Source organism: Panthera uncia (assembly GCF_023721935.1).
Source record: "Panthera uncia isolate 11264 chromosome A1 unlocalized genomic scaffold, Puncia_PCG_1.0 HiC_scaffold_16, whole genome shotgun sequence".
NCBI lineage: Eukaryota > Metazoa > Chordata > Mammalia > Carnivora > Felidae > Panthera > Panthera uncia.
This window is the reverse complement of record NW_026057576.1, coordinates 15,565,920-15,578,442: the sequence shown is the minus strand read 5'-3', so window position 1 is coordinate 15,578,442 and position 12,523 is coordinate 15,565,920. Positions and strand designations below refer to the sequence as shown.

At 34.5% G+C, this 12,523-nt stretch overlaps 1 protein-coding gene across 1 annotated transcript in view; it reads left to right on the top strand.

The window, feature by feature from the left end:
* The window catches only part of TRPC4 (transient receptor potential cation channel subfamily C member 4), a 195,889-nt gene that overhangs the window by 151,342 nt on the left and 32,024 nt on the right, over positions 1 to 12,523 (top strand). Inside the window, exon 5 of the mRNA XM_049646853.1 lies at positions 6,330 to 6,469. Coding sequence (XP_049502810.1) covers positions 6,330 to 6,469 — 140 coding nt within the window. The remainder of the gene's footprint in view (positions 1 to 6,329; positions 6,470 to 12,523) is intronic.

The following is a 12,523-nucleotide window of genomic DNA, read 5'->3' as shown; positions in this document are numbered from 1 at the left end:
TAAATAAATAAAATAAAAAAAAAATAAAATGCACACTATAGGGCGCCTGGGTGGCTCGGTCTTTAAGCATCTGACTTCAGCTCAGGTCATGAGTGTAGGGTGAGCTCACGAGCCCAGCATCTGGTGAGCCCCACTTCTCTCTCCCAATCTCTCTGCTCCTCCTGGGATTCTCTCTCTCTCTCTCTCTCTCTCTCTCTCTCTCTCACTTTCTCTGCCCCTTGCTCACTTGGTCTATAGTTAGAACAGACTCTTAACCACAGGGAACAAACTGATGGTTATCAGAGGGGAGGTGGGTAGGAGGATGGGTGAAATGGGTGATAGGAACTAAGGTTATGATGAGCACCAGGTGATGTATGTAAGTGTTGAATCACTATATTGTACACCTGAAACTAATATTATGCTGTATGTTAACTAGCTGAATTTTAGTAAAACCTTTTAAAATGCACACTATAATCAATTTGACTGAAATTAGTCCTTTCTTGGGTTATCAATTTAAGTGTGCCTTAAAATTTTAAATAAAATTTTAAAAATAATGTTAAATAGCCATTGCTAGTTTTCACTAAGTGATGATAGGCCATTATGTCTAATTCACTTTTATTTCTTCCACAGTTTTATTATAAGACTTTGCAAACATACCTATCAGCAATATATCACAGTTGATATTGTATTATGTTTATTTATAATCACTATATACTATATAGTATGTATTTATTATATTTATTTAATTTTAATCTATCCCTATTTCCAATTGTCAACATCAATCTCTCATCATTTTTGTTGCTTTTAAGTTTTAGTGCATTTTGTTGTTGTTGTTTTTCAGGGCACGGAGATATAAAGCACACAATCACGTAAGACCACCACAGTCAAGATACTGGATAAGGGCGGGCAAACTATGGCCCAGCAGGATAAATATGACCCTTTGTCACTACACAGTCACATGCACCCACTCATTTACTGCAAAGTCTAACTTATTTATTCTCTGGCCCTCTACACATAATCATGACTGTAGCTGTATACTTCTGTAGATGTCCTTTATCAAATCAAGAAATTACCCTTCTATTCATACTTTGCTGAAAGCTTTTATCCTGAATGGATGTTGAATTTTGTCAAATGCATTTACTGCATCTAATGAGATCTTTTTTTCCCAATAATCTGTTGACGGCATAAATAACACTGATTGGCCCTTAAATGTTGAAACAGTCTTGCATTCTGGGAAAAACAGCATGATTTATTATCAATTGCATATATTACTCCATTTAATTTACTAATATTTGTTGAGGATATTTGTGCATATTCATAAAGGTTATTAGTGTGTAGTTGTTCTTTTTGCCAGACTTTTTTTTTTATCAGAGTAATACTAAGCTCTTAGATGTTTCTTCCTTTTCTATTTTAAGTGTTACCTGTGTTTTTAGCATTCTTCTTATTTCTTCCTTAAGTTTGGTAGAATTCACCATAAAGAAACTGGACCTGAATTTTTCTTTGTTGGAAGGTTTTTAACTATGAATTCATGATACTTCAATAGGAATAGGACAATTCAGGTTACTCTGTGTACTAATTTTTTGTTTTTGTTTTAGTTATTGTTTTTGTTTTACTCTATGTGCTCTTGAGTGTGACTAGAAGTTTGTGTCTTTCAGGAAAAATATTCATTTTATGTTGTGACATTTATGGGCATCAAGTTGTTCCTTTTACTCATTTGTTATCCTTAAAATGTCATAAGATCTGTAGTGATGCCACTTCTTCTATTTCTGACATTGATCATTTATATCTTCTCCATTTTTTTTCTTGACCATTCTGGCTAGAGTTTTATCAATTGTGCTGACCATTTCAGAGAACTATCTTCCATCTTCATGGATTTTTCTCAAGTTTTATGTTTTAAAATTTGACTTCTGCTCTTGTTTTATTTTCTTCTGCTTCTTTTGGGCTTAATTTGCTTTTCTTTTCATAGTGTCATAATGAAAGCTGAAATCACTGAGACCTTTATTCTTTATAGGTTTAAAGCCTTTAAACCTATAAATTCCACTCTATATACTTTATAAGCTGCATCAAAGACCTTTTTGGATGTATTTTTATTTTCAATAATTTCAAAATGTTTTCTAATTATTCTGCAAATTCCTTTGTGATCAAGGGTTATTAGAAGTATGTTGTTCAATTGCAAAATATTTGGAGATTTTCCAAATACATTTCATTACTGATTTGTTGTCTATTATATTGTCATAGAACACCTTTTGTATGATTTTAACTTGTATAAATATTTTTCTATATGTTAATATAGTCCATGATACAGTATCTCTTGGTAAACACTACACATGCATTTGAAAAAAGCATGTATTGCTGCTGTCGGGTTGTTGACAGTGTTGTTCAGAATTTCTAAATTCCTACCAAACTTCTGCCTAGTGGTTCTACAGAGGGGAATACTAAGGTCTCTATCTAACTATATTTGTACCTTTCTCTCTTTTTTGTTTCAACTCTGATTATGGCATCTTGCATTATAAGGTTATTTTATTAGCTGCATTCATATTTAGTATCGTTGTGTCTTCTCAGTGAGTTGACTTTTTCATCCTTATGTTAGGTATAGCCCTCTCAGTACCTGGTAACATTTTTTCTTCTGAAATATATTTAGTCATATTAATATAGCCAACTGAGCTTCTTTTTCTTAGTTTTCTTTTTCTTAGTATTTCATAGTGTCTTTACTATTCTTTTGCTTTTAACTTGTTGATAAATTTAATACAGCTGTGTTTTACATTTTTATATATGACAATCTCTGTCTTCTCATTGGTGTGTTTAGACCATATGCTTTATTCAATGTAATTATTAATATTGATGGATTTGAAATCTACCCCACTTTTTCTTATTGGCTCTATTTTTTTTTCTGCATGTTGTCAAATTGAGTGTTTTTAATAATTTTATGTTTATTTATCTTTCTGGCTCTTCATTTGTACCTTTAAAGATATTTTGGGGTACCTAGCTGGCTCAGTTAATGGAGCATGAGACTCTTGATCTCAAGATTTTGAGTTCGAGCCCCACATTGGGTGTAAAGATTGCTTTAAAAAAATCTTAAAAAATTTTTTTCTAATAAATAAGTAAAAATATTTTGAGAGAATGCCCTAGGATTTACAATGTAAAATTTTAATTTATCATAATCTAACTTCAAATAATATTTGTTTTACATGTAGTGTAAGAACCTTATGATAGTATATTTCTAATTCCTCTCTCTCATCCTCTGTGCTAATGTCGTCATACATTTTACTTTTACATATGTTATATATGTTATAAACCACAAAACATTGCTAGTGTTTTTGCTTTAGGCCATCAATGATATGTTAGAGAAATTCAAAAAGAAAAAATATCTTTTTTTTAACTTTATTTATTTGGGGGGGGGGGCAGAAACAGAGAGAAAGAGAGAGAGAGAGAGAGAGAGAGAGAGAGAGAGAATATCCCAAACAGGCTCTGACGCAAGGCTCAAACTCACAAACCATGAGATTATGACCTGAGCCGAAACCAAGAGTCAGAAGCTCAACCAACTAAGCCACCCAGGTGCCCCAGAAAAAAATATATTTTATATTTATTTTTTTAACCATTCCTGGATATATGTTTTCATTTCTTTTTATAAACTTAATTTTTGGTCAGTATCGTAAACCTTCTGCCTAAAATATATCCCTTCAGCATTTCTTATAGCATAGGTCTCATGGCAATAATGTGTCTGAGTTTTTGGTTGTCTGAAAAAAGGTCTTTCAATTGCCTTCATTTATTAGAACTATTTGTGCCATGTGGAACGTTCTGGGTACACTTTTAATTTTTATTCTTTCAGCACTATAATAATGTTACTCGTGTCAGACAACAAGTTTGATGTCAGTTTTCTATTTCTTCCTTTGAATGCAATGTGTCTTTTATTTCCACCACACCCCCACTCCTGATGCATTCAATATTTTTTATCTTTTTTAAAACAGTTTGAATATGATGTATAAGGTGTGCATGTGTGTATCTGGGGAGGGGATTTATTCTGCCTGTGTAGAGGCTAGACAAAGGTACATAGCATTGATGCCTGAAAATGGACATGCCATTTTATTCTGCTGGAACATAAGGCAGGAATTTGAGGCATTATAGTCAGGAGCTGAGGCAGGTTTGGGTTTTGTTGCCACAATCAGTTTCAGAGCACCATTCACTCTGCTTTGGGTCGTATTATGGACTACATGTCTGTGTCCCCTCCAAATTCATATATTGAAAACCTAACCCCCCTGTGATTGCATTTGGAAGTGGCACCTTTGGAATGCAATTAGGTCATGAGGGTCCTCATGAAGGAGATAAATGTGCTTATAAAAAGAGGCCAAAAGGGAGCCTGGGTGGCTCAGTAGGTTAAGTAGGTTAAGCGTCCTACTCTTGGTTTCAGCTCAGGTCATGATCTCACAGGTTTGTGAGTTCGAGCCCTGATCAGGTCAGTGCTGACAAGCATGGAGACTGCTTGGGATTCTCTCTCTCCTCCTCCTCTCTCTGCCCCTCCCTCCTCTCAAAATAAATAAATAAAAACTTTAAAGAGAAAAAAGAGGCCAGAGAGCTAGCTTGCTCTCTTGCTGCCATGTAAGGATAGAGAGAGATATGTACACCTAGAACATGGAAGAGGGTTCTCACCAAAGCTTGACCATGCTGATACCATGATCATAAACTTGCAGCCTCCAGAACTATGAGAAATGAATTTTTGTTATAAAACATCCAGTCTGTGATACTTTGTTATAGTGGCTTTGACTGACTTAGGAGGACTATTCTCAGAATTCCTGCTTCACCCACATCTTTTGGCCTCCCCTGTGCACCTATGCCTCTGAGGGATACTCTATTCATGCTCTCACCACTCCTCCAGTAGTTATTAGCTTGTGATTGTTACCTGGTGATGTGAAACAAGCAGATTCTCTGTTGTCCTGGTCTAGGGCAGAGTTAGGTGGGACTATGCCTGGGCATTGGCAATGCAGGTTCTCAATGATCCATACCTTACTACCTATGGCAGTGACACTTTGCAGGTCATGTGCAGACTTTCCTGACCTTTGCCCTGTGGTAGGAAACCTCTAATGATACTGGTGCAAACCCTAGGAAATCCTGTTTCCTGCTTCTCCCATGGGGCTTATGTGTTTTGTTCTTAGGGGAGAGGAGCCTGCTCTATGCAAAAACAAAAAAAACAAAAAAACAAAAAACATGCAAGTAGGGAGACTCCCCTTGTATCTGAGTCCCAGGGGTTCTGTCCTCTGTGCAAGCTCAGACTCAACCTTCAGAAGTTCGTTTAAAAGTTTTTCTGAAATCTTCTTACTCTGGGATATGGTGACTTTGTCTCTTACCCCTGCACTCTGCCATGGGTGAGCTAATGTTCACATCGGAACTCTCTCTGGTTTCTTGTCTCTCTGATAGGTTCATGAAAAGTTATGATTTTATAGTTAACCTGACTTTTTCTGGCTTTTTGTGCAAGACAGATGTGAGACATTGTGCTACACATGTGACATTCCAGACTCATTATCTTAATAGAGTCGTATTGTTTGCTTGCATTAATGTAGTTATGAAACCATATTTATCCTTTTAATATTTCCTGATTCTACTCCCTTTGATATCTCTCTCTTTCATCATTGGGCCCCAAAACTAGATTTATAAAGTTTTAACAAGATTATGGAAATAGAATGATACATAGTGATATTTTATGTGTACTTCCTAGAATTTGAAAATAAAACATTTCTTATTAAAAATATGACCATTATAAAGGAAAGGGATTTTTATTTTCCATGGAGGCAGTCTCAAAGCTATTGCTAGATATAAGGTTTTATAATGAAGTATCATGCATGTTATAACCATCTTTTGACCAGAACTGAAATCAGATCTCCAAAGGTAACAACTGCTTACAAAGGCAAAACAAAATATCCTGCTTAATGGAATTAAGACAGTTATGTTCACCAGCGACACTTTTTCATGACTCTGAGTCATCTCAACTTCAAAGGAAACATTGCTTTTAGTATTTGTTTACAAGTAAATGCCATGATATTTTCCATGAGAAAAATGGATACAGAGTTACAGAGAAATTGCAGTTGATTCAAAAATTGGACATTCTTACAAGTATATCAGATGAATAAAAGAAAGTGAACCTACCCTAAAAGCATTCTCTCCAATTAATTAGCTCAGTGTCCTCAAAATTTTACAGTCTGGCTGAGACTGAATATTACTGTCTTTAAAAATAAATGCTTCATGTAGTGAACATTAAAGTCGCTTGCCGCTCCAATATTCTATAATTTTTAAGTTGCCTCTGTTGTTAGTAAGCTGATTGAAAATCACACTTACAATGAATCTCTCTGTAATTGCAGGTTTTATATGGGGAGAAATTAAACAAATGTGGGATGGTGGACTTCAAGATTACATCCATGATTGGTGGAATCTAATGGATTTTGTGATGAATTCCTTATATTTGGCAACAATCTCTTTGAAAATCGTTGCATTTGTAAAGGTAACTATCATTTATATTTTTGGTAAAGCATAAAGTTCTGATAAATACTTCCCTACCTTTGATTGCTATTAATTTTACTAATAATGTTACCTAGAGCGTTATCTTTCTGTGATGATAGATAGGTATAAAATACATTATTAATACCCAATTATAGTTTCGAAATAAATTTCACAAACAATTTGAAGTTGTCACCCAATTTTGTTGCATCTTATTTGAATGATGCCTCAAAATTACTCACAATAGTTGCTCTAGTTTTGAATCCTTTCCATTTCTCATAACAGTCTACCTCAAACACTGTTTAAATTTTGGCAACCAAAATCTATTTTTATCAGTTATAACTAACTGATAACATTACCTAGACCAATCAAAATATTACTCATTCAAAGCATTGAAATTATTATTTCAGTTCAAACTAATATAGTTTGATATAATTAGAACAGAATATAATTTCCTCATCCCATTCAACATGACAGCGCCTGAAGTCTCATACACCCATCACTCCCCCAGATTCTGTACAATATCAATCTTTTCCAAACCACATAATTTCTGTAAAACATTTTGTTCTGCAATGACAACTAGGATTATTTTGTACTTTGGGGGATATTTTTCAAATCAAAGTATTATCTCCTTCTTGCCTTTCTTTTTCCCTCTTTCTTTGTCTCTTCTTTTTTAAAAGTTTGTTTCAAAATGATTAGTGTACTAGCAAAAAATAAAGAGTGTCTAATTGGGGTTTACATGAATAATTCATGCAATTTAGTGATCTGACCTAGAAAATCCTAACGTGTAAGTGAACTCATTCATTTAGTCTAGTTCCTAAAATAGTGGCCTGAGTCTCCCTTGTATAGTGTTCAGCTCTGTCAGGGTCAAAAATGCCCATCATTGGAAAGGCCTTAGTTTCTAGAATTTGTTCAATTAAAATGTTGCCACTCACCAAATTTCATGCCTACCAATTTCATGGAAATAAAGCTATATTTTAATAATAGGATCATAACTTGGTAATTTTTCCTATCTACTTTAGGTTAATGCCCTTGAAGACCTTAAGAGAGCAGAAGGTACTGTCTTAACCAAGGAGGTTATGCATCTATGTATGAGATGGGCAGTCTGTTGTTCAGTGAATATCTGTCCAATTTCTATTTTCTTTGTAATGATCCTTAAGTATGTCTATAAAGTTGTTTTGGCCATATCTCAACTAAAAAATAATATATCTGCTTTTTTGTGGCCCAATACGGATATAAAACTCTGGTATATAGAACTATAGCATTTCTTCTAAAACTTTCCAGTGCAAAAACATCACCTGGAAAGCTTTCTAAAACCCAAATTCCTTTTCTCCATCCCCAGAGATTCTAAATTTAAGAGTATTACAGAGGGTCCTAAATTTGCATTTGTAGCAAACTCATCGGATGATGCTGATGTAACTGGTCTAAGGAAGATGACTGGAATGACACTGGACTGTATAATTCTATTCAACAGCTAAGACAAGTATGAGATTGATTCCAAATGGAACTTCTTTCATGTATTTCTTATATGCAACATTTGTACTAAGATACGGAATACTTTTACATATTACATTTGATGGTGTTTATATATGGTACATATACATTTTCATATATAAGAACTCTGGTATATAGTAGGTACAACTACATAAATTAATGGGTACTTGTGGATTTTTTTGTCTCAGTTTTAGATATGGGATTTGAATTTTCTTAAAAAGTTGTAAATTCTTCATGTGCAACATCTATTTTAATATTAAAATATAAACATTGTTCCTAATACTACACCAAGGAAAAACTTATGCTTAAAATTCAAGCATCACTCACCTCATGTGATGAAGAAGGAGAAAAGGAGATGGAAAAGTGCACAGAAATTACCTCAGCTGACAATGATGTAAATAACATGGAATCTTCCAGAAATATAATTTGTTTATGCATTGCATAGGAGTCCAGCTGTGATTGTATGTGTAAAGTACAAAATGTTCTTTCTGAATGATTAGTTTGTGTAACTAAAACTCGAGTTGCATGGATAGAGTTTGATGGGTAGTATTTTCTGGGCTCACTTCCTTCCTCCAACACTTACTAGTTATGTGAACTTGGACCTATTTCTTCACCTCCCTTGCCTCATGTATAAAATAAGGAGACTAACAATTTCTACTTTGTGCTGTTGGTATGAGAAGTAAATGAGTTGATATAATTTAAGTGCCTGTTATAGAATAAGCCTGCATTATTAATTTTTCTTCTCTTTTACTCCAGTATCCTCCCTCTTCTTCATATACTATGAGTCCATTAGACTTACCTTTTTAAACGTCTTTATTATGTCTCTTCCTTTATGTTAGTTGAAAAAAAGATTGAGCTCTGGATTCACACTCGCCTTTACCACATGAAACCTGTGTGATTTGGGGCAAATTACTAAATGAAGGTCTCAATGTGACCACCTGTTAAATGATGATAATAATCAAAAGAGCACTTACTTTGGGAGTCTGTAATGCTGACTTGTTGACTTACCTTTCCTTTCTTTTATCATTCAATTTTCATGCTAATTTTAAATAATTTATAAGTTACTATTTTAGGAAAAGTTGCTATATTTGTGCACAAAAATAGACTGTGCTATATATCTAAATAGACTGTGCTATGTGAATCCCAATTCACAGCTATTATGTGAATTAAACAATAAGAATTTCTGGGAGCATACTAAGAGAACAGGTCTTCATCTGTTTGCTGAGAATGCAAAGATACCTGGGGTACACCTCCTGCCTTTAAGCAGTCCACAGTCAGGTTGTGGAAAGAGAAATGCATGTAAATAAGAATTTCCCATTTGATAAGGTCTACAGCAAGGGCTATGGTAGCATCGAGGAAGGAACTCAACTCTACTGGAAGTGTCCTGGAAGACAGAGCCAGAAGGTATCCATTGGGTTCATGAAAGCGCATTAGCATTCCGGAGAGAAAAAATACAATGTGCAAAAAAGTCTTAGTGTATAAAGGAGATCAGTATCTAAGAGAAATGATCCAATAAATGGGAGCAAGACTAGGATAAGAAGGACTTTTCACATCCTGCTATAGGATTTGGGCTGTGCTCTGTTAATGAAGAGGAGCCATGAATGAGATTTAAGCAGAGAATGAGTCAAATGATAATGGATGCCTGAAGTAGAGAAATGAACATAGGGGAAGCTGATAGAGAGCTGGTATTCAAAAAAAATTAGGAGATAAGAGCCATAAAATAGATGATTTATTAATTATGAAATATGAGGTAGATGGAATCACCTGATGCTGCTTCCTAGTGAATAGTTTGCCTATTATGATGCAGGCAAGATTACCAAGGAGTTATAACAAGGTTATCTGTAATATTGTAGAGGTTCTACCTCTAGTCTGAAGGTGCATAAATGGGAGCAAAAATCCAACCCTAGGTCTTTTTGTGCAAGCCACGGATCCAGACCAAAAAAAACTATTAGTCCACAAAAAGGGAAACCTTTCTGTAACTGGTCTATCGAGGAGGAGAAACTTTTAGAATAGGTCTGGCAGAAGGGCCACACTTGCTTAATTGGCTTATCATTTTGTGATTCATTCATCTAGAGGGAATTTTAACATACACACACACACACACACACACACACACACACACACACACCAAAGGGTCCTGCTAACTAAGGCCATGATTTGAGCTCTGATCCATACTTGATCTGAGTATCACTGATACCACTTCCTACCTGTGTGATTTGGAGCAAGTTACTTAATCTATACCTCAATTTTCTTATGTATAAAATGACACTAATAATCAAATCCTATAGAATGTTTGTGAGGATTACATCAATAAACATGTTTAATGTCATGGAACAGAGCTTAATATAAGCACTCAGTAGTTGTTTTAACTTTTATGTACAATGCAACAGCATTGCATTGTAGAGACATAGACAGTAGAAAAGTGTGTGACTTCAGTATTCTCCTCCTTACATGCAAGGCTGTGTGGTGCTTCCTTAAATACCTTGATTCTTGAACATTTCACGGCTCATGGATTGATTGTAAGCTTTTATTTATTTTTTTTGTATTTGCTCTTAATTCTTGAAGGAGAAGGTTTGTCAACCACTTCCGCTTCTCACTCTGTATGAAATACTAGTTAATCCAGAGCTTGTTGATGCCTGGGCACTCTTAAAAAAATGTTACTTTATCTTCATTAGAACTGGTTTTGTCCTAAATATTTCCCAGTCCTTTTTTCTATGAACAACTTGTCTCATATTTATCTTCAGTCATTTGGCAGAAATGACTAAATTCCTATGCCTATTCCACTGTGTAATAGAAGTAATATTTTCAAAAATTAAATGTATTATAGATAAGGGCATTTATTTTAACAGTCATGATAGAATTTTTCATAGTACTATTCTTCTAAATAGTTCTAAGTATATATCTCATTGATCTATTCTTATGAGCTAGAAAAGAGGCAAATATTGTTTTTGTTTCACAAATGCTGTAACTACAGTATACTGTCCAAATTATGGAATGTTCTAAATATTCTTTAGTTTTATGGCACAGAGCTCGGTAGAGATTTAAATCCCAATTGTTTAATCTAGTATTATCTGTTACAGAAGAAAATCATATGCCTTCTTATTGTCTTTCATTACTTCATTATATAACCAACTTCATTATCTAAACCAAGGAAAGGTTTTCTCCTTATAAATCGAAATTAAAACCAGTATATACATTTCGTTTACTCTCATATGACAAATATTTTCATTTTGTATCAATTTAATTTTTTATTCACTTTTTATAGATTACTTGAGTTTTATAAGTATGCATCAAAGACTACATATATATAAAGAACCCAGTATTATGATTCAGTTCATCTTCCTCTAAACATTCTGCTAAGGTGTTCACGACCTGGCTCCAACTTCCTCTTAGATTCATCACTATACCCAAATTCTCCATATTCCAGCTATATTAAGATACTCACATTTCTACCAATGATTCATCTTTTCTAACAACCATGAATGTGTCTATGATTCTTCACCCTAGAATGCTTTTTGACCTCCTGTCATATATAAAGCACTCTATTAGATGTTTGGTTCTGAAAATGCATTAGACAAAGCTCCCTACATGGAAAACTGACAGTAATCCAAGGTTGAATATTCTGTTATATAGGTCTGCAAAGGAGCTAGTCTCTTAAAAAAATCTGAGTAAAAATGAAGGTTTCAAACAAAACGACACTACGGTACATTTATACTAAAAAGCAAATACTTGAGAGAAAAAGGAAACCAGGAATTGATGGTCCTAAAAGGACTTCAATGTGTAGAGTAGCTCTTGATTTTTCTCTTTCCTTTTTTTAAATTAATTATTTTTTTAAATTCAAGTATAATTAACAGACTTGATCTTTCTCTTTCAAGGATTATTCTATCACATGGAACCACCAGCTCTGGTCAGCAGGATCCTAGCGTCCATTCATCCCCGTCAAAGAGTACCTGTCAAGGGAAGGATTAGCTTTTCTTATTTAATGTCTGCTTTCTTCACTATATTGTAAGCTCATGTGACATAAACTGCATTTTATTTGCTCACCATAAATTGCATTTTATTTGATGGTGTCTGGCACAGCGTAGGCACTCAGCATATATTTAATGAATAAATAGCAGATGAAGAACCATAATAATTGGAATTTAAATCCACTCTGGACATAGGGCCTGATGTTCATAGAAAGGAATTTTGGTGAGAATGTGAGGGAAATCTGGGGAGTGACCAGTACCAAAGGTTTGAGCCAGAGCATTAAGTACCAAACTGAGAACAAATGGCAGATCAATCTCAAAAGAGAGTCAGGACCCAGATTCCAGAGGCTTCATATGACATGTTGAAAAACTGGAATTTCATCTCAAGGACACTGCAGAATCGTTGAAGAAAGAACATTAAGCAAGATATGAGGTGGTCTGACTGGCCCTTTTAAAACACAATTCTGGAGGAAATGGGCCAAAGTAGAAATAAGATACAAGGCAGGGAGAGCAGTTAGGAGGCTATTATAATAATTTCTGTAAGAAATAGAGGAACTTCTTTAAGACAGTGAGGGTACCAGCGAAGAGGAGTGAGC